This window comes from Bos javanicus, chromosome 18 (assembly GCF_032452875.1).
Source record: "Bos javanicus breed banteng chromosome 18, ARS-OSU_banteng_1.0, whole genome shotgun sequence".
In the NCBI taxonomy this organism is placed as follows: Eukaryota; Metazoa; Chordata; class Mammalia; order Artiodactyla; family Bovidae; genus Bos; species Bos javanicus.
This window is the reverse complement of record NC_083885.1, coordinates 59,637,522-59,664,767: the sequence shown is the minus strand read 5'-3', so window position 1 is coordinate 59,664,767 and position 27,246 is coordinate 59,637,522. Positions and strand designations below refer to the sequence as shown.

The 27,246-nt window shown below is 43.0% G+C and overlaps 1 protein-coding gene across 5 annotated transcripts in view; it reads left to right on the top strand.

Moving 5' to 3' along the window:
• Positions 1 to 27,246, top strand: part of LOC133229645 (zinc finger protein 665-like) — a 171,845-nt gene that overhangs the window by 29,029 nt on the left and 115,570 nt on the right. For 4 of the 5 annotated variants that reach the window (XM_061386222.1, XM_061386223.1, XM_061386224.1 and 1 more), the window contains one exon: positions 188 to 6,484. The exons of the other annotated variant lie outside the window; for it this stretch is intronic. In XM_061386222.1, the coding sequence (XP_061242206.1) occupies positions 188 to 2,520 (2,333 nt within the window). In that variant the 3' untranslated portion in view covers positions 2,521 to 6,484. Of the gene's footprint in view, positions 1 to 187; positions 6,485 to 27,246 lie in introns of those variants that run through there. 5 annotated transcript variants of the gene reach the window in all.

The following is a 27,246-nucleotide window of genomic DNA, read 5'->3' as shown; positions in this document are numbered from 1 at the left end:
TTTATGTTATCATGCTTTCTTAAGTTAAGAATTCTATTTCTTTAGTGTTTCTAAAAACTTAAGGTCATCATTGTGGTGTTTCACAACTTGTTGTAAGTATTACTTTTGGTGTAATATATATTCAACATGAAAGATTTATTTTTGAATTACTGTGAACATGATACCTGTGGTTCTTTTTATCTTGTAGATATCTCTCCTACACATGTGATCAAGCATTTACAACCCAAAGCGAACAGTGATAAACGAGAAATATTCCAAACATTGATGCTGGGAAGACCTGAAAGCTGTGAAATCAAACATTTTCATCTTTGGGGAAGTCAGGAAAATACATGTGACTTTGAGTGTCAGGGGAGAGATGACAAAAGAAATTACAAAGGAACACCTGTAAGCCTTAATGGAAATGTGCCTGATGGAATAGATTCACATGATGGAAAGGATGCAGGAATCAAGTCCTTTGGAAGGAGGCTTGGATTTAAGTCTCAGGATAAACTGCAGATATTTCAAACTCGTGGGATAATTTCTGAATATAATAAAGTTGAGAGGTCTGTCAACAACAGTTTCTCATTTTCACCACTTCAAAGAATTCCTCCATGTGCCCAAACCAGTGTTTCTAATGTATATGGGAATGACTTTATGAATCCTTCAGTAGTAACGCAAGACCTCAAAGCACACAGGGAAAAACCTTACAAATGTGATGAGTGTGGCAAGGCCTTTCGTGTAAAGTCAATCCTTTTAAGTCATCAGACAGTTCATACTGGAGAGAAACCTTACAAATGTGATGAGTGTGGCAAGGCCTTTCGTGTAAAGTCAATCCTTTTAAGTCATCAGACAGTTCATACTGGAGAGAAACCTTACAAATGTGATGAGTGTGGCAAGACCTTTACTCACAGCTCAAACCTCAGGAGACATCAGAAAATTCATACAGGACAGAAATTATTTAAATGTGATGTATGTGACAAAGTCTTCAGCCGAAGTGAACAGCTTGCTGGTCATCAGAGCGTTCATTCTGGAGAGAAACCTTACAAATGTGATGAGTGTGGCAAGGCCTTTCGTGTAAAGTCAATCCTTTTAAGGCATCAGACAGTTCATACTGGAGAGAAACCTTACAAATGTGATGAGTGTGGCAAGGCCTTTACTCACAGCTCAAATCTCAGGAGACATCAGAAAATTCATACAGGACAGAAATTATTTAAATGTGATATATGTGACAAAGTCTTCAGCCGAAGTGAACACCTTGCTGGTCATCAGAGTGTTCATTCTGGAGCGAAACCTTACAAATGTGATGAGTGTGACAAGGCCTTTCGTGTAAAGTCAATCCTTTTAATTCATCAGACAGTTCATACTGGAGAGAAACCTTACAAATGTGAAGAGTGTGGCAAGGCCTTTACTCACAGCTCAAATCTCAGGAGACATCAGAAAATTCATACAGGACAAAAATTATTTAAATGTGATATATGTGACAAAGTCTTCAACCGAAGTGAACAGCTTGCTGGTCATCAGAGCGTTCATTCTGGAGCGAAACCTTACAAATGTAATGAGTGTGGCAAGCACTTTGGTCAACCTTCACAGTTCATAAGTCATAAGAGATTACATACTGCAGAGAAACCTTACAAATGTGATGAGTGTGGCAAGGCCTTTCGTGTGAAGTCAATCCTTTTAAGGCATCAGACAGTTCATACTGGAGAGAAACCTTACAAATGTGATGAGTGTGGCAAGGCCTTTCGTGTAAAATCAACCCTTTTAAGGCATCAGACAGTTCATACTGGAGAGAAACCTTACAAATGTGATGAGTGTGGCAAGGCCTTTCGTGTAAAGTCAATGCTTTTAAGTCATCAGACAGTTCATACTGGAGAGAAACCTTACAAATGTAATGAGTGTGGCAAGGCCTTTCGTGTAAAGGCAATACTTTTCAGGCATCAGACAGTTCATACTGGAGAGAAACCTTACAAATGTGATGAGTGTGGCAAGGCCTTCCGTGTAAAGTCAATGCTTTTAAGTCATCAGACAGTTCATACTGGAGAGAAACCTTACAAATGTGATGAGTGTGGCAAGGCCTTTTGTGTAAAGGCAGTCCTTTTAAGGCATCAGACAGTTCATAGTGGAGAGAAACCTTACAAATGTGATGAGTGTGGCAAGGCCTTTCGTGCAAAGTTAATCCTTTTAAGGCATCAGACAATTCATACTGGAGAGAAACCTTACAAATGTGATGAATGTGGCAAGGCCTTTTGTGTAAAGGCAATCCTTTTAAGGCATCAGACAGTTCATACTGGTGAGAAACCTTACAAATGTGTTGAGTGTGGAAAAGTCTTCAGTCAGAAACCACATCTTCGACTTCACTGGAGAATTCATACTGGAGAGAGACCTTTCAGATGTGATGAGTGTGGCAAGTTCTTCAGTCGGAATTCACACCTTACAAGTCATCGCAGAATACATATAGAGAAACCTTTCAAGTGTTTTGAGTGTGGAAAATCCTTTACTCAGGTCTCAGCACTGACTAAACATCAGAAAATCCATACATGAGAGAAACGTATGTGAACGTGGTATATGGTAGAAATCTTCAAAGTTCAAAATTCACACCCTACTATTGGTCAGAGAATTCATACTACTGAAAAACCATACAAATATGAATGTGACAACCTCTTAGGCTTCATGAGAAAATTCATACTGGATAGAAGCCAGATATATATGTATTTATTAGGTCTCTAGAACATGAATTCATTCTAGAAAGATTCCTCACCAATTTCACAAGTGTAAAAACAAACAAACAAAAAACCCTATCCTCACAGCTCAACATCTCTCCAGTAGTATCAGAGTATTTATCCTGGAGAAAACACACAGCAATGTAATGTGTGTGGCAAGGATCTTACCCAAAAGTCACAAGATAGGAACATAGTGGAGCCATACTTCCCAGACTCAGTGGTTGTGGCAAATCCTTTACCTTTCTCACTATATGTATTCTCTGATTACTTTAGTTCAGGTACTGAGCAACTGCAGTAAGTCCATATTTGAAAAGAAACTATAGAGATCTTTTCGTGTAAAATAAACCTGAATTCTAACTCCTCAGAGATTATTCTTTGGGACAGTAGTCCACCATCTTTTTGGTCTCCTGGCTTTCTGAATAAAGTCACTATTCCTTGCCCAACAAGTAGTCTCTCAGTTTATTGGCCTGTTGTGTGGTGAGCTCTAAGAGCTTGGCTTTGGTAATGCATTGATCAAACGCATTTGCTACATGCATTTCATGATGGTCTCTGGGAAGGAATCAGTGAAATGAAGGGGCCAACTTTATTAAATATGATTCATTCACACTGTGTTTCCTGGAAACACATACAGCCTGAATTACGAGATTCAACAGTGTGTGTGAATTAGCAACAGGGAGGGCGGAAAATAATGTAAAACTAGGACATGACTCATCATGGTCAGTATGATTGGGAAGCCCTTCCATACATAGTCCAGCCTATTATAAAACATAAAGCATATAATAATATAAAACATATTATAATAGAAAACATTATAATAGTTATAAAACATAACTATTCCTTTTGTTATAATCATTCATATTTCATACAAGCTTGTGGTCCCCTTCCTTTTTTTATAGCTATAGGGAACTTGCAGTTTAATAAGACTTTAAAATGTATACTTGTCTTAATTCCTTAGTTTCTTTGAAAAATGAATCCCTTTTGATTCTTCAGTCTTGCCATAATCTATGGTTGCCAGTAAATCTTTAACAACACTGGGAAGAGGGTCCCATGGCAGGACTTGCCTCCCGGCTACGTACTCAATTACTTTGATGATCTAAATGATTCATTGGATAGTTAATTCTTGGCATTTTGGGATTAATAGCCATTTGCACTACTGCCGCTGTTGCAGGCATTGCTTTACAAACCTCAGTTCAAACACACAACTGTATTCAAAACTGGACCAAAGATGCTCATACTGTGTGGACCACTCAGGCTCAGGTAAATGAGGAAGTTCAAGATGAAATACAGGAAATAAAAACAGCCATCCAATGGGTCAGAGATCAATTAATAGGTTTACAAAAACAAGTTATACTAAAATGTGACTGGAATTCTACTCAATTTTGTATTACCCCTGTTCGGTTCAACTATAGTGCCTAGTATTGGGAACAAATAAAATTTCACTTGTAAAACATACGTGATAATGCTTCCTTAAATGTACAATTATTAGAAAAGGAAATCTTTGAAACCTTCTCTAAGAGTCTACTCTTCCAACAATTTGGAAACCTTAGCTGACCAGCTAGCTGATCAATTATCTGGGCTAGAACCTCCAGGATGGTTTCAAAGCATTACACATAGTAATGGATCTAGAGCTGTAACACTGATAATTATCTTGGTGATTACATTTGTAGTATACCAGTGCCTTTCAACTAAAACTGTTCAAACTAAACAAACTCAATTGGTCCCGGCTTTTTTCACAAAAAGTATCTACAGTCACCCCCAATTATGAAAAAATAAAAAAGGGGGAATTGTCAGAGGACGTTCAGCTTTAAGGGATCCAATATATTGCATTTTCTTCCTTTGTGTGCCGTTTCTCAGAGACTCTGTTCCTTATCAGTTCCTGGAAAACAGGAACGAGCAGAGCTGCACACAGTTCTCAGAACTTAGAACATGGGAAAGGGCACCTGCTTGGATTCCCTTCAGTGACTCCCTTCAGTGACTTACTTACAGTACTATCCATTTTGTTGCAACTGATGGAATTTCATTTTTAATGGCTGAGTAATGATTTTATTGAAAATATAAAAGTGTCTGTCTACAATGCGGGAGACCCGGATTTGATCCCTGGGTCGGAAAGATCCCCTGGAGAAGGAAATAGCAATCCACTCCAGTACTATTGCCTGGAATGTGCCATGGACAGAGGAGCCTGGTAGGCTACAGTCCATGGGGTGGCAAAGAGTCGGACTTGCCTGAGCGACTTCACTTTCACTTTCAAGCATGCATTTAGAAGTTCTTTACTAAAAGGTGAATGAGGGCCGTACACAGTTACAGCTTTTTTCATCTGTTGCATGTGAGAAAAATCAGTGCGTTCATATTGCAGTATTAGTTGCCCTTCAGCGTAAACATTTCCCAACAGAAGAAAGGCAAGAAGATCATTGGCCTCAGAGAGTCCGATTTCAAAGCCAGTAAATCAGAAAGGCTTCGTCGTGAAGAACAATGAGTGGATCGTCTGTTTTCATAAATATGAGTGTGTGTTAGGGGCTTCTTGTCAGCAAAAAAAGTATTGTTGGCTTTAGTGTCAAAGAGAGCATCAGAAGAATCATCATGAGATTAATTTTGTCCTCTAATTGAGGGGACCTTTGGTTTTGTGCCCATTACAAGAGAAGGGGGAGGAGCACTTGGGACAGATGGAGCAGGGATGGTGGGGAAGTTTTGAAACATTTTATGTTGCTGTAATTGGGCCTTCTGTAAATTCTTATCATCTAATTTATATTCGTATAATGAGCATTCTGCTTGTTGACGAATATCAGGGCGGCTAGAATGGCCTTGAAATAGCAAGATCACAGCTTAAATGTAGGCCCACAAGAGCCAGAAATTTATTCGAATATTTTCTCCCCATCTTGTGGCTTGTTCAACATGTTCTTTAACCTGGCTCAAAATTTCTAAATGGAAACTGCCTTCATCAGGGAACCAGGGATTATATTTAACCACTGTTTGGAGACAAGCCTCTATCCACTGATGCAAAACCAAAGTCCTTGAACCTTAAATAAATGATGAAGTAAAGTAGAAAAGTGGTGGGGCTTTCCAGCCGTTTGTCATATAACCACGCACTTACCGACCTCCGTAGGTCCTAACAGTCGACTCCAGCCGCTTGCCAGGGGCGTTCACCAGGTCCCTATTCGGGCGCCACTTGTCACAGTCTTTGTAGACTGGGACCCAGGGACTGGAGTGGACGAGAAGAAGGAAGCAGGGGACCCACATCTCGAAACAAGGGTGCTTTATTTGCAGAAACGCATGTTTATGTATCTTCATACAAGGCAGCTTTAGGCAGTAAAAAAATTGAGCAAAAACAAAGCCAAGCAAATAACAATCTTCAAAGGGCCAGAAAGCATTCCATATACTGAGGAAGAGGGGCATAACTGATTAATTACCTTTAAGTAAAAGGTCACTGAAGGGAGTCACTGAAAGGAATCCAAGCAGGTGCCCTTTCTCATTATCTCAGTCCTGAGAACTGTGTGCAGCTCTGCTCGTTCCTATTTTCCAGGAACTGGTAAGGAATACAGACTCCTTGAGAAACAGCACACTAAAGAAGAAAATGCAACATATTGGATCCCTTAAAGTTGAACGTCCCCTGACACAGAGCAATTATTTTGAGCATCAGTTTGATCTGAACCAGGATATTATGTGTATGTGAATGAATCACATTTAACAGCTATCATTACCATTTGCTACTATTGTATTCAAAGAACTACATTCTGAATGTATCAAGGTTTCCTGTTTCCATGAATAAAATAGAAACCCTTATGTCACAACCCTGGATGAATGGTGTTTATTCCATCAACACAGTTTTCTCTCACTTCAGTACTTATAACAGCAGCTAAGAAGGCACCATTCCGCTCTCAGGTTTAAATAATCTAGAACAATTTCTTGTCACCATGGAATCAAACAACATAAAATTTGGGGGTTACATAGTCATAATTTGTAACTAAAGTTACTCTCTCTACACTCTATGCCAGAACATTCATATGACTGTAATCCAAATAGCACAGCAGTGCATTTTAGACCGACTTCCATTACTGTACAAAAATTGCATCAAATAAACTTAAAGGTCTTATCTGCTTTATTTTTATTTTTGGCTGTGCTGGGTCTTCGTTGCTGCATGCAAGGTTTGTCTAGTTGCTGTGTGTATTGGCTTTTCTTGTTGGGGAGCACAGCCTCTAGATGCGAGGGCTCAGTAATTGCATCTCACAGGCTCTAAAGCATGGACTCAGTAGATGCAGCACACACTGTTAATTGTCCTGTGGCATGTGGGATCTTCTCAGACCCAGGATGGAACCTGATGCTCTGCATTGATAGGCGGATTCTTAACCACTGAACCATTGGAGAAGTCCCTCATTGGCTTTATTGAATGATTCATGCATTGGGCAGAATTCAACCTGGTAAGTGGGTGCTCCAAGGAGCGTGACACAGTGGACAGTCTCAGAATGTTGAGGGTATTTTCATGTGTATTTTGATTACGTATCTGTTACAGATTTTTGGCTTCTCCTTACGATGAAGTTTTTATTTAGATATGGGCTCTTGGTGTTTCTTAGACTTGGGTGACTGTTTCCTTTCCCAGATTAGTGTGGTTTCAGCTGTTTTCTCCTCCGAAGGTCTTTTCCTGTCTTCTTCTGGGACTCCTACAGGACAAATATTAGTGGCTTATTGTCCCAGAGGTCTCTTAAAATCTCCTTTTGGTCTTTTTTATTCTGTTCAATAGGGGTGATTTTCAGTACTCTTTCTTCTGGCTCACTGATGTGTTTTCTGCCTCATTTAGCCTGTTCTGATTCATTTTAGTTTGTTCTTTGTTTTTTTTTTTTTAAATTTCACTTACTATATTCCTCCGTTCTGTTTGGTTGGTTGTTATATTTTCTAAGTCTTCGTTAAATACTTCTCAGTTCTCAGGTCGTGCATTCTTCTCCCAAGTTCTTTGATCATGTTTACTACAATTACTCTGAAGTCTTTCAGGTAGATTGTCTATCTCCCTGTAACTTAGTTCTTCTGGGGTTTCATCTTTTTCCTCTCTCTGAATCATATTCCTCTGTCACCTTGTTTTGTGTAAATTACTATTTGTATTTTTATCTATCTGGTAGTGTAGGTACGTTTCTTGACCTTGGAGAAGTGGCCCTCTGCAGGAGATATCCCAGGCACCCTTATTCTGATCCAAGGGCCAGAGGACATCTGATCGCACGGTGGTTTCCCACGGGTATTTGTGGACTCGGTTTGCAAGCTGTGGGACTCTACTTTTCTTGCTTTTGGTGTCTGCCCCCTGACGTGAAGAGCCAACTCGTTGGAAAAGACCCTGATGCTGGGAAAGATTGAGGACAGGAGGAAAAGGGGGCGACAGAGGACTAGAGGGTTGGATGACATCACCGACTCAATGGATATGAGTTTGAGCAAACTCCAGGAGATGGCGAAAGACAGGGAAGCCTTCCTTGCTGCAGTCCAAGGGGTCGCAAAGAGTCAGACACGGCTGGGCAGCTTACCAACAACCCTGCTGGGTGAGGCTGGTCTGGAGGCTTGTGCCTTCACAGTTATGGTTAGAACTGGGTCTTGACCCTTTGTGGTTAGAGTTACATCAAAAGGCATGTGTACAGGAAGCATTTGGACAGCCTGTCTGCTGATGGTTAGGGCTGCATCCTGGCCCTTTCATCCTTTGGCCTTAGCGGCCTCATTGCTGTAGCCTACAGGTTCTGAGTGGATCCAGTGTCAGGCCAAGATGGAGACCTCACACAGATGAGTGCTCTCTGATAGTTCTGCCCTCAGGATCTGTGTCCCCACAGTGAGCCACAGCCCACCCCCCACCCTTCAGAGATCCTTCAAGACCAGCAGGCAGGTCTCACCATCCAGGATCCTAGCAAACCATTGTGTTTTGCCCTTCATCTCAGCTTTGTCTCAGGATGGGTGAGGCTTCGTCTGCACCTGTTAAGAGTGAAGTCTCTGTTTTCCCCGTTCCTGTGGAGCTCCTGCAGTCAGGGCCCGCTGGTCTTCAGGAGTAAATGTTAACGATCTCTATGGCCTTATTGATTGATTCATGGGTTGGTCAGTATCCCACCTGGTAAATAACAGGTGCTCCCAGAAGCTGTCTGTCGTCTTTACACCAAGGTATATATGAATCAGTGGGTTGTTTTCAAACTTTTGTGACCTGAATATACTCATAAATGCCATGATGTGTACAAAGTAGGTGAAGCATAAACATGAAGAAGCTGTGTTTCTTTAGGGGTGGGGTTCACTTCCATGAAAAAACTGAAATGGCAAAATGGTGAAATGAAATGTTTAATTTGGGAGTTGGCGGTGATCAGGTGCTTGAAAGTCAAGTGAGTAGAGTTGCACAAGCACACAGTGAAGGGAATGACTGTGGATTCCAACTGTATTTTGTGATAGGAAACTAGTCTCCAGTGCCAAATACCTGCAAGTTATCCTGCCGTTTCTCAGTGTTGTGTTCACATTCAGAGCCAGAAGATCTTGCAGAGAAACTGAGATGTGTTCTTTGTTCCCAACCGAAAATACTTTCCTTAATAACTGATGTTAAATTGGACTCAAATTCACTTTTATATCACAGTGTGCGAGTCCTTTTTTTAATGCTTTACGCATGCTATCTTTTTGAATTTGAACTCCAAAATATGTACTCATGTTCTTTCTCGTACCCCAGATGAAGGAACTTGAATGGAACAAAAATCACCCCATCCCAGGAAGTGACTGGATGGGAGCTTGAATCCACGTTGTCTCGCCTCAAAGAACTTGTCACCGTGTTGCTAAACTGAGGCCCAGGTTGTTGGCATGGCTACAATAATTCTTGTTGCAGTTGACAGGGCCGAGGTGCAGGCAGGCACAAAGCGTGGGACAAGTCACTTTGTCCCAGTTGTATTTCTGGGGGAACAGCTGAGGGGAGGCTCCCTGCGGTGGCACCTCAGGCAGCAGACCAAGTGCAGGTGGACTCTGTGCATATAGTAATTCTGAGAGAGTAGAGCCATCTCCCAGCTCTGTGCCCACAAAAATCAAATGCTGCTGGTCAGTTAGGATGACCTCAGTGTATTTACAAACATCTTTTGGAAGAACTTAACAGAAAAACCTGAACAAAACTGGCCAATCCAATAAATATCTGTGTCCTTTGGGCCGCCTCCCAGAAGAAAAGGACAGGAATAAACATCTCAATCATGTATTTAGACTGTTTTTTTAAGACATAATTCTGTTTCACAGTTTAGTCTGTAGAATAGTGAAAATGTAACTTTTATACGCACCATGTGTGTATGCTAAGGCGCTATGGTTTTTCCAGTAGTTGTGTATGGATATGAGAGTTGGGTTATAAAGAAAGCTGAGCGCCAAAGAATTAATGCTTTTGGTTTTTTTTTTTTTTAATTTTATTTAATTTTTAAACTTTACAATATTGTAAACTGGAAATAGAATGCTTTTGAATTGTGTTGGAGAAGACTCTTGTGAGTCCCTTGGACTGCAAGGAGATCCAACCAGTCCATCCTAAAGGAGATCAGTCCTGGGTGTTCATTGGAAGGACTGATGCTGAAGATGAAACTCCAATACTTTGGCCACCTCATGCAAAGAGTTATCTCATTTGAAAAGACTCTGGTACTGGGAGGGACTAGGGGCAGGAGGAGAAGGGGACGACAAAGGATGAGATGGATGGATGGCATCACCGACTCGATGGACGTGAGTTTGAGTGAACTCCGGGAGTTGGTGATGGACAGGGAGGCCTGGCGTGCTGAAATTCATGGGGTCGCAAAGAGTCGGACTCGACTGACCTACTGAACTGAACTGACATAATTGGACAAGATTGTGGTTTCTGAGGTTTAGAAGATAAACATGAGTAAGAGATGAAACACTATAGAGTAACAATAATTTATTTTCTATTAGAAATCATATCATTTTAATGGAGGACTAAAAGAGAAACTCTTGGCAGAACTCTATTAGCCTTTGCCCTGCTTCATTCTGTACTCCAAGGCCAAATTTGCCTCTTACTCCAGGTGTTTCTTGACTTCCTACTTTTGCATTCCAGTCCCCTAAAATGAAAAGGACATCTTTTTTGGGTGTTAGTTCTAGAAGGTCTTGTAGGTCTTCATAGACCCGTTCAACTTCAGCTTCTTCCGCGTTACTCTTGGGGCATAGACTTGGATTACCATGATATTAAATGGTTTGCCTTGGAAACTAGCAGAGATCATTCTGTCGTTTTTGAGATAGCATCCAAGTACTGCATTTTGGACTCTTGTTGACTATGATGGCTACTCCATTTCTTCTAAGGGATTCCTGCCCACAGTAGTAGATATAATGGTCATCTGAGTTAAATTAACCCATTACAATCCATCTTAGTTTGCTGATTCCTTGAATGTCGACGTTCACCCTTGCCATCTCTTGTTTGACCACTTCCAATTTGCCTTGATTCATGAACCTAACATTCCAGCTTCCTATGCAATATTACTCTTTACAGCATTGAACCTTGCTTCTATCACCAGTCCCATCCACAACTGGGTGTTGTTTTTTCTTTGGCTCCATCCCTTCGTTCTTTCTGGAGTTATTTCTCCACTGATCTCCAGTAGCGTATTGGGCACCTACCAACCTATGGAGTTCATCTTTCAGTGTCCTATCTTTCTGCCTTTTCATACGATTCATGGGGTTCACAAGGCAAGAATACTGAAGTGGTTTGCCATTCCCTTCTCCAGTGGACCACATTCTGTCAGAGCTCTCCACCATGACCCATCCGTCTTGGGTGACCCCACAGAGCATGGCTTAGTTTCATTGAGTTAAACAAGGCGGTGGTCCATGTGATAACATTGGCTAGTTGTCTGTGATTGTGGTTTCAGTCTATCTGCCCTCTGATGCCCTCTCTTAGTGCCTACCATCTTACTTGGGTTTCTCTTACCTTGGACGTGGGGTATCTCTTCACAGCTGCTCCAGCAAGGTGCAGCCACTGCTCCTTACTTTGGACGTGGGGTAGCTCCTCTCAGCTGCCACCCCTGACCTTGGACGTGGGATAGCTCTTCTCAGCTGCCGCCCCTGATCTTGGATGTGGGGTAGCTCCTCTCGCCTGCCATCCCGGACCTTGGACATGGGGTAGCTCCTCTCAGCCGCCACCCCTGACCTTGGACATGGGGTAGCTCCTCTCAGCTGGCACCCCAACCTTCGACATAGAGTAGCTCCTCTCAGTCGGGCTTGTTAAAGGCCACAAAAAACAAGCTGAATTCTCAATTAGTGGTACACTGGTGTGTGGCATTTTCAGATCCAGTAAGTGATAAAAGTGTTTAGCCTGTGAAGGCAGAAATAGAAAAACATCTATTTCTGCTTTATTGACTATGCCAAAGCCTTTGACTGTGTGGATCACAATAAACTGTGGAAAATTCTAAAAGGGATGGGAATACCAGACCACCTGGCCTGCCTCTTGAGAAGCCTGTATGCAGGTCAAGAAGCAACAGTGAGATCTGGACATGGAACAACAGACTGGTTCCAAATAGGAAAAGGAGTACGTCAAGGCTGTATATTGTCACCCTGCTTATTTAACTTATATGCAGAGTACATCATGAGAAATGCTGGGCTGGAGGAAGCACAAGCTGTAATAAAGATTGCTGGGAGAAATATCAATAACCTCAGATATGCAGATGACACCACCCTTATGGCAGAAAGTGAAGAGGAACTAAAAAGCCTCTTGATGAAAGTGAAAGAGCAGAGTGAAAAAGTTGGCTTAAAGCTCAACATTCAGAAAACGAAGATCATTGCATCCGGTCCCATCACTTCATGGGGAAACTGGAAATAGTGGCTGGCTTTATTTTTCTGGGCTCCAAAATCACTGCAGCTTGTGATTGCAGCCATGAAATTAAAAAATGCTTACTCCTTGGCAGGAAAGTTATGACCAAACTAGACAGCATATTAAAAAGCAGACATTACTTTGTCAACAAAGGTCTATGTCTAGTCAAGCCTATGGTTTTTCCAGTGGTTATGTATGGATGTGAGAGTAGGACTATAAAGAAAGCTGAAAAAAAAGAAAGCTGAGCGCTGACGAATTGATGCTTTTGAACTGTGGTGTTAAAGAAGACTCTTGAGAGTCCCTTGGATTGCAAGGAGATCCAACCAGTCCATCCTAAAGGAGATTAGTCCTGGGTGTTCATTGGACGGCCTGATGCTGAATCTGAAACTCCTATACTTTGGCCACCTGATGCGAAGAACTGACTTATTGCAAAAGACCCTGATGCTGGGAAAGATTGAGGGCAGGAGGACAAGGGGACAACAGAGGATGAGATGGTTGGATGGCATCACCGACTCAATGGACATGGGTTTAGGTGGACTCTGGGAGTTGGTGATAGACACAGAGGCCTGTGCTGCGGTTCATGGGGTCTCCAAGTGTCAGATGTGACTGAGCGACTGAACTGAACTGAAAAGAGAAACTATTAGAAAGTTACCATAATCACAACTATATGAGAGGTTATGTCAATTAACAATGGAAAGACAGGACTTCTTTTGGTCCAGTGGTTAAGAATCCACCTTGCAATGCAGGGGACACAAGTTCTATCTCTGGTCAGGAAACTATGATCTCACATGCAGAGTAACTAAGCTTGAGTCCTGCAACTAGAGTGTCTGTACGGCAGCTAATACCCAACACAAATATATTAAAAAAAAAAGGAAAGAGATACTCAAAAATTACAGATATATCGCTAATGTGTAAAATTGCAGTAGTGTTTTGTATGTTTTTCTTGTATCCTGACACCTAATATGTTTACTAGAAATTCCTGTAAATCCTTTTGCCTTTCACATATTCCATTTCATTAAATTTCCTATTGATGTAACAAATCACCACCAACTGAGTGGATTAAAACAACAAATTTGTTCTCTTGCAGTTCTGGATGCCAGAATTGTAAAATGAACCCACAGCCCTGTGGTGCATCTGGATTCTCCAGGTCAGAATACTTTTCCTTGCCTTTCCTGTTTCTACATGTTATTTTCTTCCTTCTACTCATTGTTTTCTTACTCTACATTTGAAGGCAGCAAGGTGGCATTAAAATTTTTTTTTTAATATTTATTTTTTTGACCAGTTCTTGTTTTAAGCACGTGGGATCTTTAGTTGTAGCATTCAAGCTCTTAATTGTGTCATATATCTAGTTCCCTGACCAGGGATTGAACCAGGGTCCCCTATGTTGGGAGTGTGGAGTCTTAGCCACTGGACCACCAGGGGAGTCCCAAGGTATCTTAAAATCTCTTTACCTTCCATGACATCACCGGATTCAAGATGATTCTATCTCCATCTGTATTTTTCTTAGAAGGACCTTTGGAATGATATTTCATTTACCTGTTCATCCAATCTAATCTCCTGTGTGCAGATTATAACTAGATCACATTTGCAGACTGCCCTTGGACATTTAAAGTAGTACTCAACATGTTCTAGATAAGAGGATGTGGACAGTATTGGAGCAGGGGGGAGTGCATTATTCAGCCTACCACAGCCAGACTGTCTTCTCCTGATGGGTGTACAATTTTAACATCCTTTTCTCTCCATATAGCTGTTATCACTTTTTGTTAAAACATTGATTTGTATTTATTAATTTGGCAATGTTGGACTTCGGTTGTGGCACCTGAGATCTTCAGTCTTCCTTGTAGCATCTTTTCCTTGCAGCATGTGAAGTCTTAGTTGTGGCATGCGGAATCTAGTTCCCCGACCAGTGATCAAAACCAGACCCTCTGCATTGGGAGCACAGAGTCTTATCCACTGGTTGGACAACCAGGGAAGTCCTTAGAGCTTTTATTTACTTTACTCCCTTAATTTACTGGCTAGAATGTCTAAAACAATGTCAATAGCAGTGCTGAGAATGGACATATTGGTCTGCTTCCTAATCTCTGGGGAAAAGCATCCAGTCTTTCACCATTGAGTATGGTGTTTGCTGTAAGTTTTTGCAGGTGTTCTTTCTTGAGTTGAGGGAGGTTCCCACTCTTCTTTGTTTTCTGAAGTTTATATTATAAATGGTTGTTTACTTTTGTTAAATGCAGTTTCTGAATCAATTGACAAGACAGTTTGATTTTCCTTCTTTTGTCTGTCAACAGTCTGGATGACATTGATTGAAATTCGAGATAGCCTTCTATCCCTCATTCTATACCCCCATTGGATCACGGCATACAATTATTTTTGTCTCTTGCTGATTTCTATTGCTAATATTTTGTTAACAATGTTTGCTTCTTCATGTGGGATTTAGTTGGTAGTTATCTTTATCTTTTCTTTTCTTCTGAAAGCTTTGTCTCGTATTGTCTCACGGTAATACTGGCCTCATACATTGAGCTGGGAAGTGTTCCCTCCTTTTCTTTGGTCTAAAAGAAATCATGTCAAGTTGCTGCTAAATCTTCTTTGTATGTTTGTTCAGTTAGTCAGTTCAGTCGCTCAGTCATGTCCGACTCTTTGCCACCCCATGGACTGCAGTACTCCAGGCTTCCCTGTCCATCACAAACTCCCGGAGCTTATTCAAAATCATGTCCATCGCGTTGGTGGTGCCATCCAACCATTTCATCCTCTGTTGTCCCCTTCTCCTGCCTTCAGTCATTCCCAGCATCAGGGTCTTTTCCAATGAGGCAATGCTTTGCATCAGGTGGCCGAGGTATTGGAGTTTCAGCTTTAGCATCAGTCCTCCCAATGAATATTCAGGACTGATTTCCTTTAGGATAGGCTGGTTGGATCTTCTTGCAGTCCAAAGGACTCTCAAGAGTCTCCTCCAATGCCACAGTTCAATTCTTTGTCTCTCAGCTTTTTTTATAGTTCAACTCTCACATCCATACATGACTACTGAAAAGCCAAAGCTTTGACTAGATGGGCCTTTGTTGGCAAAGTAATGTCTCTGCTTTTTAATATGCTGTCTAGGTTGGTCATAAGTTTGCTTCCAAGGAGCAAGCGTCTTTTAATTTCATGGCTGCAGTCACCATCTGCAGTGATTTTGGAGCCCAAAAAAGTAAAGTTTGTCACCATTTCCATTGTTTCCCCATCTATTTGCCATGAAGTGGTGGGACCAGATGCCATGATCTTAGTTTTCTGAATGTTGAGCTTTAAGCCAGCTTTGTCACTCTTTCACTTTCAGCAAGAAGCTCTTTAGTTCCTCTTCGTATGTTTATTAGATGTGTCTAATACCACTGTTGTGAATTTGTTTCACTAACATTTGTTAAGTCAAGGTCCTCAGTGCTGGACGTTATGTCACAACTCAATAGAAGACTGCAAGGGAAAGCGAAATGGAAGTGTGTTTTACTCACTCATCCTGGAGGAGCTGCAAGGCAAACGTCAAGGGCTCAAGTGGGAAGTCAGGGCAAGTTGCAGAGAGCCAGGCAGGGACGGCCTGGGGCTTGTACCTTCATTAGGCTCTATAGGACTGTGAAGAAAGCTGAGCACCGAAGAATTGATGCTTTTGAACTGTGCTGTTGGAGAAGACTGTTGAGAGTTCCTTGGACTGCAAGGAGATCCAACCAGTCCATTCTGAAGATCAGCCCTGGGTGTTCTTTGGAAGGAATGATGCTAAAGCTGAAACTCCAGTACTTTGGCCACCTCATGCGAAGAATTGACTCATTGGAAAAGACTCTGATGCTGGGAGGGATTGGGTGCAGGAAGAGAAGGGGACAACAGAGGATGAGATGGCTGGATGGCATCGCTGACTCGATGGACGTGACTCACAGTGAACTCCAGGAGTTGGTGATGGACATGGAGGCCTGGCATGCTGTGATTCATGGGTTTGCAAAGAGTCGGACACGACTGAGCAACTGAAGTAACTAACTAGGCTCTGTAGGTGGAGTTCTCTGGGGTCCAGGGTTAAGGCTGGATCGAACTTTGTTCTTTATCCTGAGAGTGTAATGTTCCATGAAACACAGGGCCACTCTGCTACGTGTGTCCAGTGACAGGCGAACATTATTAGAGCACTTAGTGTTTTCTAATTGACCAATTTGTTTCCTTTCTGCTCTGTGTGAATCTAAACACACTAAAATATTTCTCTAAGTTAATACAGATATTCTGATTCTAGTATCAAGGTGGGTCATGAAAGAACTCATCTTGAAATGTTCTCTATTCATTGCATCCTACTTAAAAGTGAGAGAGAGGCATGGCGACAGATGTCATTTCTGGCTCCAGCAGTCTCCCCGTCCTGTACTCCACATCAGGAAACGGAAGCGGTGACCCATAGCTGTGTGAGTCAAGTCACTATCCCCTGGGCTGAACAGGATGGCTTGGAAGCTGTATTATGATACAAATAATTACAAAATGCACACATACAGACAGGAAATTTTCAATTTGCATCCTCATCAGAATAATTTTAAAAGGTATATTTTGGAGTCCAAAGCCACAAATCAAATACATCACAACTTAATCATGCATAAGCAAACAGCTCAGCACTCATCTGGGTCCAGATCTCCACCCCCTCATTTCATGTTTCCCTTTCATTTTGTTTGTCTATTTGTCCCTCTCTGCTGTCCTGCCTCTCTGCACATTGTTCCCCCTCAACCTTTCTGACCTGTTTCCTTGTGTCCCTCTCACTCCTGCAGGTTACGACCATTCAATCCGTGACATGCCCTTCATCCCCACTCTGCCCCGCCTCTGGTGGCCAAACTACCTTTCCACCCTCTATTCCTCTGCTCACTTTGTCCCCGTTGCAGCCCTTCTCCTCTCCCAGCATCCAGTCTCTCCCAAGGCCATGTCTTCCACCCTTTTATACCCTCATTATACTGATCAGCCCTGGAACAGGAAATGGCAACTCACTCCAGTATTCTCGCCTGGAGAATTCCATGGACAGAAGAGCCTAGTGGACTACAGTCCACGGGAATCACAAAAAGTCAGGCACGACTAAGTGACTAACCTTCCCTTTTCATACTGATCAGGGGCTCCTCTCCTATTCTGTCTTTACTCCTTCATGTCCCAAGAGATCCCAACTTTCTTTCACTTTGTTTTTTTACCATCTGCTACTTTCACTGTTTATTCTTTCATTCTTACCATCTCTTTGCAAAACACCCATCCTCCACACTGTCCTCTGATCTCACCCACTCTTCTGTTCTCTTCACGTTTCTATTCCTCTCAGTCACCCTGTCTCCTGACCCCTCTTGCCCACACAATTCAGAGTAGGTGGGATGCAGTAAGATGTCTGCCTCATGAGAGAGCACTGATGAAATCAAAACTCAACAGTTTAAGGCAAGACAGGAAAATTAAACGCAAACTTTCCCTCTGCCCATTTTAGCCCCCTCCCTCCTCTCTCGTGAGCCCTCTGTTAACCAGACCTCGATAGAAGAACCTGCTCAAACATAAAGATCAATTTTTCTTCCTCTGGCACCAAGCCACATCACTCCTTAGAAGACAACATCCTCAATATTCTAAAGGATCACAATGAGACAGAAGGAAGGGGGCAGGGCACAACCATTCAAAGAAGTGGGGGGAGGGGATGACACAGTCATTGGGGAAAAAAGGATATGACAAAAAGTAGTTAGAACCCCAACGAGGCCCAAGATGGCGGAAGAGTCTACTTCCAGTTGACCTTAAGCCTCATTACACTCTCACTCTAACACATCACCTTAATGACACCCCCACAGGCACAATGATAGTTCACAGGATAACCATAAAAGATCAAAAAGCAGGCAGAGGCCCAATTCCCAGAAACCCTGCCCCTTCCTTAAAGAGATCTTCTTCCCATCTACTTTTGCTTCATTGAATAGTCTTTGACTATGTGGGTCACAACAAACTATGAAAAATTCTTCAAGTGATGGGAATACCAGACCACCTGCCATGCCTCCTGAGAAATCTGTAGGTCAAGAAGCAACAGTTAGAACTGGACATGGAACAACAGACTGGTTCCAAATAGGGAAAGGAGTACATCAATGCTGTATATTGTCACCCTGCTCATCTAACTTATATGCAGAGTACATCATTCAAAATGCTGGGCTGGATGAAACACAAACTGGAATCAAGATTGCTAGAAGAAATATCAATAACTTCAGATATGCAGATGACACCACCCTTATGGCATAAAGTGAAGAACTAAAGAGCCTCTGGATGAAAGTGAAACAGGAGAGTGAAAAAGCTGGCTTAAAGCTCAACATTCAGAAAACTAAGATCACAGCATTCTGTCCCATCACTTCATGGCAAATAGTTGGGGAAACAATGGAAACAGACACTATTTTGGGGGCTCCAAAATCACTGCAGATGGTGACTGCAGCCATGAAATTAAAAGACTTGCTTCTTGGAAGAAAAGCTATGACCAACCTACACAACATATTAAAAAGCTGAGACACTACTTTGCCGACAAAGGTCCATCTAGTCAAAGATATAGTTGTTGCAGTAGTCATGTATGGATGTGAAAGTTGGACTATAAAGAAAACTGAGTGCTGAAGAATTGATGCTTTTGAACTGTGATGTCAGAGATGACTCTTGAGAGTACCTTGGGGTGCAAGGGGATCCAACCAGTCAATCTTAAAGGAAATCAATGCTGAATATTCATTGGAAGGACTGATGCTTAAGCTGAAACTCCAGTATTTTGGCCACCTGATGCAAAGAACTGACTCATTGGAAAAGACCCTGATGCTGGGAAAGATTGAAGGCAGCAGGAAAAGGGGACGACAGAGGATCAGGTGGTTGGATGGCATCACTGACTCAATGGACATGAGTTTGAGTAAGCTCTGGGAGTTGGTAATGGACTGGGAAGCCTGGTTCGCTGAAGTCCATGGAGTCGCAGACAGTCGGACATGACTGAGTGACTGAACTGAACTGAGAGCATTACAGTAAGTGTATCTTAGCAGGTCTTTGAAAAGGAGTACACAGGCAAAAGAGCTTAGATAAATTCAAGAGATACACCAAGAACCCAATGAGTATCCATCAGAGTTTCTAGAAAGAGTTTATCATACTTATAGGCACTACTGTGATGCAACCCTGAGGCCTCTGAAAATAATGAGAATGGTAAACATAACCTTTATTGGACAAAGCTGCCCAGACATCAGAAACTCACAAAAGTTAGATGGTCCATTTGGAATGACCCCTTCTCAACTGGCAGATGTTGCTTTAAAAGTGTTCAACAGCAGGGAACAGCAAACGAAGCAAGAAGATGCAGGACTGAAAGCCACATTACCTGGTGGCAGCAGTGGACTCCCAGGGCACGAGTAACCTGAGGAGAGGTGAGCCACCGCGGGGGAGGGAACAACACGCTTAGTGTAAGGAGGGCACTGGAAAATAGACTGTCCTTGGCTAAGGAGTGAGAAGGAAAACAGTAACACACAGGAGCCTGTCGTTGCAGTAGAAAGAGATGAACACTCTGATGATGCCCCAGGAGCCCCAGGTACCTGTGACAGCGGGGACAAGCTGACTGACCTTCTGATAGCTACAGTGCAGCATACTTGGTAGATACCAAGATGGCGCAGAGAACGACTCAGTCCATCCCGGTCACAAGAGTTTCTGGAGAAGTGCAAAGCTGTTCTTTCTTACAACCTCTGTAATGCCAATTAGGGGACCTCAATCTGAAACAGTTTCTTATATATGCCAACGTGTCCAATCCCTCTTTTGTAAATTAAATGTGCAAATAATTTTTTCACCAGAACAGCTTGACATCAGCATCCTGTCAGGGCACCCGGTAAGCAGGCAGATGACACTTGTGGACACTCTGGAGAAAGAGACTGATTCCCCCTCCCCAAGTATACAAAAAGGTAAGGCAGGAAGTGTGCACTGACAGCACTCCAGGGAAGGCCGACAAACACGTGGCCAATACAAATCCTGTTATTAGGGACACTGGAGGGATTCCCTGCTGGTTCAGTGGTTACAAGTTGGCACATTTGCTGCAGTGGTTCAGGTTCAATTCCTGGTGAGGGAACTTAGGATCCTGCAAACTATGCAGGACAGCTAGAAAAAAATAAAGGACACTGGGACACCTAATTTAAAACAGTACCTTCTGAGGCAAGAGACCCCAAAGATATATCAAACAATTCTTGAAAAGTTGGCTTAACTGGGATGAATTAAACCTTGTAGATTCCTATATAAAACCCCTATCCTCCCAAAGATCTGAACTCCACAGTGTAGAGTTCAGCTTGGAATCATTGTCCAAGACGTGAGGGCCATTAGTGAGACAGCCCAAGATTTGCAGCCTGTAACAGTAATCCATATATGTTCTGCTCACAACTACTGTGGGACAATACTGGGGGTTCTCAGTTCTGGGCTGGAAGGACACTTTCCCCTGCATTCCTACTGCAGAAGAACCACTGCAGCTGTCTGCTTTCTGGTGGCAGGACCCAGAAGCACAGGGAGTCCAACCGTACTGCTGGACAGTGTTGCCTCAAGGACTGAAGATTTCCCCTACCTTGTTTGGGGAAATGTTGGCTAGGGTTCTTACTCCAATGTTTGTCAATGACTTGGTCACAACAAGCGAAATGTGTACAAAATAGGAACCCTGAACTCGGCTGATTGTGGATGGAACGGCTCCCGAAAGAAGGCAACAAGCAACAAGTCATGTACCTGGGTTTCATCCTCTGCCTGACAGAAAATAGGCAACTGCCGGAACACCCAAGACACACAGAGCTGAGGGGCTTCTGGGAAAGGCAGGATTCTGTCGAATTAGGATCTTGAACTCAGGCTTTAAAAGGACATATCTTGAGCTCTTTACTTTGACAAAAGAGCACCAAACAACCTGTGAAATGAGAAAAACAAGGTTAGTCTCGGCTCCAGCTTTGGAACTAGCAGACTTAAACCTTTCACACTGTAGGTCCATGAGAGACAAGGCATGAGTCTCAGATATTAATTCAAGCTCCGGGAAACATCCCTCGGCCCACTACTTACTTCTCAACTAAAACAGACTGTTCAGGGTGGCCCCCTAGCCTTTGAGCTGTAGCAGCTCCTGCCAGACTTCAGGACCGAGCAGTTCACCCTGGGGTGACCCACCACTGTGTACATCTCTCACCATGTCCTTTCTTTGGGTTTCCCTGGTAGCTCAGTTGGTAAAGAATTTGCCTGCAATGCAAGAGACCTCGATTTGATTCTTGGGTTGGGAAGATCCCCTGCAGAAGGGATAGGCTACCCACTGCAGTATACTGGCCTGGAGAATTCCATGGACTGTATAGTCCATGCGGTTGCAAAGTGTCAGACATGCCGGAGCGACTTTCACTTCATTTCATGTCCTTTCTTCACTGGAACAAAAAGGAGGTATTGGCTGACTTCTGGAAGAATAGGAAAGTACCAAGCCATTCTCTTAGGCAATTCCACTCTAAACCCTCAGGTCACTTTGGCCCTAAATCCAGTGTCACTGCTCCCGACAGCTGCTGCACAACCCCCTGAGGACGACTGCCTCAAACAGACTGGGCTCAACACACAACTCTTGGCTGAGCCCGATGTGGACCTGTTCATGGATGGAAGCAGCTTCATGGACCAAGGCAGGGGACGTATTCAGTATGTAGTGAAAACCCTTTGTGTTTTTGCCACACAGCCTACAAGATCTTCGTTCCCCAACCAGGGATCAAACCCACACTCCCTGCAGTAGAAGTGCAGTCTTAACCACTGGACCACCAGGGAAGTCCTGTGGTGCTAACCCTTGAAAAGGTGGTAGAGCAAAAGCCCTGCCTCTAGGGAGCTCAGCATAGGAGGCAGAAGTCACTGCTCTTACAAGAGCCCTACGGCTCACTGAAGGCACGTGAGTGATACGTACAGAGGCTCCTGCTCTGCGTTCTCTGTGGTGCCTCCTCACAGCACCATCTGGAGAGAAGGGGCTCCTCGCTTCAGATAATAAAGACAGAAAACATGCTTTGAGATCCTGTCACTATGAGAAGACATCCACAAGCCCTCACTGGCGGCCGGAGTGCACTGTCTGGGCCACCAGAAGGGTGAAATTCATATAATCCAAAGCAACAAGTTAGCTGACCAAGCTGCAAAGGTAGGCCGCAAAGGCAGGCGATTTTCAAGCCATGAGAGGGTCACCACAGATCAACTTGTCAAATACCAGGTGGTGTATCCACAAAAGGAGTGGGGATTCACTCTGGACCACACCACACCCGGGGGAGATGTGTGCATGAGGAACTGTCCTGTCTCCTGAGGCCCTCTTGCACACCATGCCACAGCATACTGTAACAGCACCCACACCAGGAGAGAAGCCACAACGGATTCACAAGTTCATAATGGAGCCCAACCTGTGGGAGACCATCCAGCGAGCCCCTCAGACTTGCATGATTCATGCTAAAAGTAAAGACTGCTGTCAGACCTCCCCAGATGGGGACCCAACACAGGAACCTGTGTCGCCCAGGACTGGCAAGCAGACTAAAGTAAATCAAGTTGATAAGGATAGAAAAAAGAGACAGAGTAGGTGACTAAATAGTTAATCCCACTAGGAGATTGTAAGTAAAGAAAAAACTATGGGAGACTCTGTACGTTAAAGGATCAGTCAAGAAAGCAGGTTTTCTCAGCCACAAAACCATGTGGCAAAGGTGCAGGACCTGCCCCCAAAGAATAAAACAACGGTGGCATGAGGCCCACATCCTGCCCGGTGGGCTCAGTAAGTTAATGACCCCCTAGGACATGCTTCTTTGTGTGCACTAAACACAAAAATATAAGGAAAAGGTGACATTATGCTGAAATGTGAGATGAGTTACCAAATTTTGTGTATTTCCATTGAGCCGTTCGAGTCCAAGCTTGACCCTCTAAGGACAAGAAAATTCCCCCGCCCAATGAGGAGGAGGAGCTGATGTTGAAAGCTGACTTCCAATCAAGAAGTTTGAGCATAACTTTGCTAGCGGGTGAGATGAGTGCAATTGTGCAGTAGTTTGAACATTCTTTGGCATTGCCTTTCTTTGGGATTAGAATGAAAACTCACCTTTTCCAGTCTTGTGGCCACTGCTGAGTTTTCCAGATTTGCTGGCATATTAAGTGCAGCACTTTTACAGCATCATCTTTTAGGATTTGAAATAGCTCAGCTGGAATTCTATCACCTCCACTAGCTTTGTTCATAGTAATGCTTCCTAAAGCCCACTTGACTTCACATTCCAGGATGTCTGGCTCTAGGTGAGTGATCACACCATCATGGTTACCTGGGTCATTAAGATCCTTTTTGTATAGTTCTTCTGTGTATTCTTGCCACCTTTTCTTAATCTCTTCTGCCTCTGTTAGGTCCATACCAATTCTGTCCTTTATTGTGCCCATCTTTGCATGAAATGCTCCCTTGATATCTCTAATTTTCTTGAAGAGGTCTCTAGTCTTTCCCATTCTGTTGTTTTCCTCTATTTCTTTGCATTGTCCACTTAAGAAGGCTTTCTTATTTCTCCTGGCTATTCTTTGGAACATTTCATTCAAATGGGTTTATCTTTCCTTTTCTCTTTTGCCTTTCACTTCTCTTCTTTTCTCAGCTCTTTGTAAGGCTTCCTCAGACAAGCATTTTGCCTTTTTGCATTTCTTTTTCCTTCTGATGGTGTTGATCACTGCCTCCTGTACAATGTCATGAACCTCCGTCCATAGTTCTTCAGGCATTCTGTCTATCATATCTACTCCCTTGAATCTATTTGTCATTTTTACTGTGTAATCATAAGAGATTTGATTTAGGTCATACCTGAATGGTGTCTTGTGGTTTTCCCTACTTTCTTCAATTTAAGTCTGAATTTGGCAGTAAGGAGTTCATGATCTGAGCCACAGTCAGCTCCTAGTCTTGTTTTTGCTGACTGTATAGAGGTTCCTCATCTTCAGCTGCCAAGAACATAATCAATCTGATTTCGGTATTGACCATCTGGTGATGTCCTTGTGTAGAGTCATCATCTCCTGTTGTCAGAAGAGGGTGTGTCAACTAAAAGAGATGTACAACTTGAGAGTTGCAAGTTAAGTTTTATTTGGGGAAAATGAGGACAGCAGCCAGGAAGACAGCATCTCAGATAGCTCTGACAGGTGTCCAGAGATCTTTGACTATTAAGACCTAGTCCAGCAATAGCACATTGAGTGGCGTATCAGCAAAAACCTTCTTCAGAACAGGGAATGAGCCTTCCCAGCAACGTGGGACCAAATGGTCATGAAATGCCCTGCAAAGTATGGTCATATTTGCTAAATGGTCATATCAGTAGAATAGTCCCAGCAGTCTGAGAGACTGCTCCAAAGCAGCAGTGGGGGAAGTTCAATATATAAGGTTTTGGTGAAGGGGAAGTTCAATACCATGAAGCACTCATTTCACAAAAGGTTTTTTGTTAATCATGAGGATGTGATGTTACCATGAAGGGATTTAGTGCATCTCTGGATAGGAGGAGATGCAAGGACTGAGATCATAAAGTCTGTTCCTAAAAACATCTAACTCTCTACAGACCAGTCCTACCAGAGTCCCTGGAGCAGAGTGCCTCGCTCCACTCTGAAGTCCCTCCAGTCTTGTTGAAAGTCAATAGCTTTAGTAGAATGGGGTTCAATCTCCATGCAGGCAGAGGGTAAATGCCTTTGCCCTTTGCTCGTTGGCAGTGCCCTTGAGAAGTGACAATTTGTAGTTGACACGGCCCTCTTGTGGTCATACATCCAATCATGTTTTAGGGGGCATTTCGTGAACATTTTGTCTCGAGTTGCTGGGAAGGCTCGTTCCCAGTTCTAAAGAAGGCTTTTGCTGATAGGTCACTCAATGTGCTATTGGTGGATTAGGTCTCCATAGTCAAAGATCTCTGCAGACTTGTCTTCTAGTTATGGTCCTGGAAAGTATTCCTTCTTGTTGCATTTTCCCATATCTCAGTTCAATTCAGTCACTCAGTCGTGTCCAACTCTTTGCAACCCCATGGACTGCAGGACGCTAGGCCTCCCTGTCCATCCCCAACTCCCAGAGCTTACTCGAACTCATGTCTATTGTGTCAGTGACGCGATCCAACCATCTCATCCTCTGTCGTCCCCTTCTCCTCCTGCCTTCAGTCCTTCCCAGCATCAGGGTCTTTCCCAATGAGTTAGTTCTTGACATCAAGTGGCCAAAGTATTGGAGTTTCAGCTTTAGCATCAGTCCTTCCAAAGAATATTCAGGACTGATTTCTTTCAGGATTGACTAATTTGATCTCCTTGCAGCCCAAGGGACTCTCAAGAGTCTTGTCCAACATGACAGTTCAAAAGCATCAATTCTTCGGCACTCAGCTTTCTTTTAGTCCAACTCTCACATCCATACATAACTACTGGAAAAACCATAGCTTTGACTACATGGACCTTTTCTGATAAAGTCTCTGCTTTCTAATATGCTGTATATGTTGGTCACAGTATTTCTTCCAAGGAGCAAGTGTCTTTTAATTTCATGGCTGCAGTCACCATCTGCAGTGATTTTGGAGGCCCCCACCCTCAAAAAAAAGTCTCTCACTGTTTCCATTGTTTCCCCAACTATTTGCCATGAAGTGATGGGACCGGATGACATGATCTTCGTTTTCTGAACTTTGAGTTTTAAGCCAGCCTTTTCACTCTCCTCTTTCACTTTCATCAAGAGGCTCTTTAGTTCTTCTTCACTTTCTACCATAAGGCTGGTGTCATCTGCATATGTGAGGTTATTGATATTTCTCCCAGTAATCTTAATTCCAGCTGGTGCTTCATCCAACCCGGCATTTGGCATGATGTACTCTGCATATAAGTTAAATAAGCAGGGTGACAATACACAGCCTTGATGTACTCCTTTCCCTATTTGGAACTAGTCTTTTGTTCCATGTCTGGTTCTAACTTGCTTCTTGACCTGCATACAGATTTCTCAAGAGGCAGGTCAGGTGGTCTGGTATTCCCATCTCTTTAAGAATTTTCCACAGTCTTTTCTGATCCACACAGTCAAAGGCTTTGGCGTAGTCAATAAAGCAGCAGTAGATGTTTTCTGGAATGCTTGCTTTTTTGATGATCCAGCAGATGTTGGCCATTTGATCTCTGGTTCCTCTGCCTTTTCTAAATCCAGCTTGAACATCTGGAAGTGGAAATTACTCCCATATCTAAAGTAACATTATTATAATCACTGATCACATATTGAGCTTATACACTTGATCAACTGCTTGAAGTCCAGTCATCATTATTTTTGTTGGAGGCTCATACACTTGGTTTGGAGACAACAATGGCAACCCACTCCAGTATTCTTGCCTGGAGAATCCCAGGGACAGAGGAGCCTAGTGGGCTGCCATCTATGGGGTCACACAGAATTGGACACAACTGAAGCAACTTAGCAGCAGCAGCAGCAGTGACTGAAGGAGCTGAGAAAAAGAACGAGCTGAAAGGAAGCATAGCCATTTGGGAGTGCCAGAGAGTTGGGAGGGAGGGAAGGCAGAGATGGAAGAAGAAAAGCAGAAATACAAGGAGATTGAGGATCCCCAGGGAAGTTGGAGAGAAAGCAACTTGAAGGCAAACAGTTGGCAAAGAGAGGCGGAATGGGAGGCGGGGAAGAAGTAGAGAGGAGGACGGGCACAGCAGGAGAGCAGAGAAAGGGAGACATAGAAAGAAGTAGGGAAACAGATCAGCCAAATGGAGTGGAAACCACTAGTGTGCAGGTGATGGTGGGGGCTAGATCCAGAAAAGTGCTGAATCAGTTGGGTAATAATTATTAAGTCGTTATACATTAATTTTTGGCTTTAAAATCTAATGCAAATCTTGTTTCTTTAAATTATACAAATA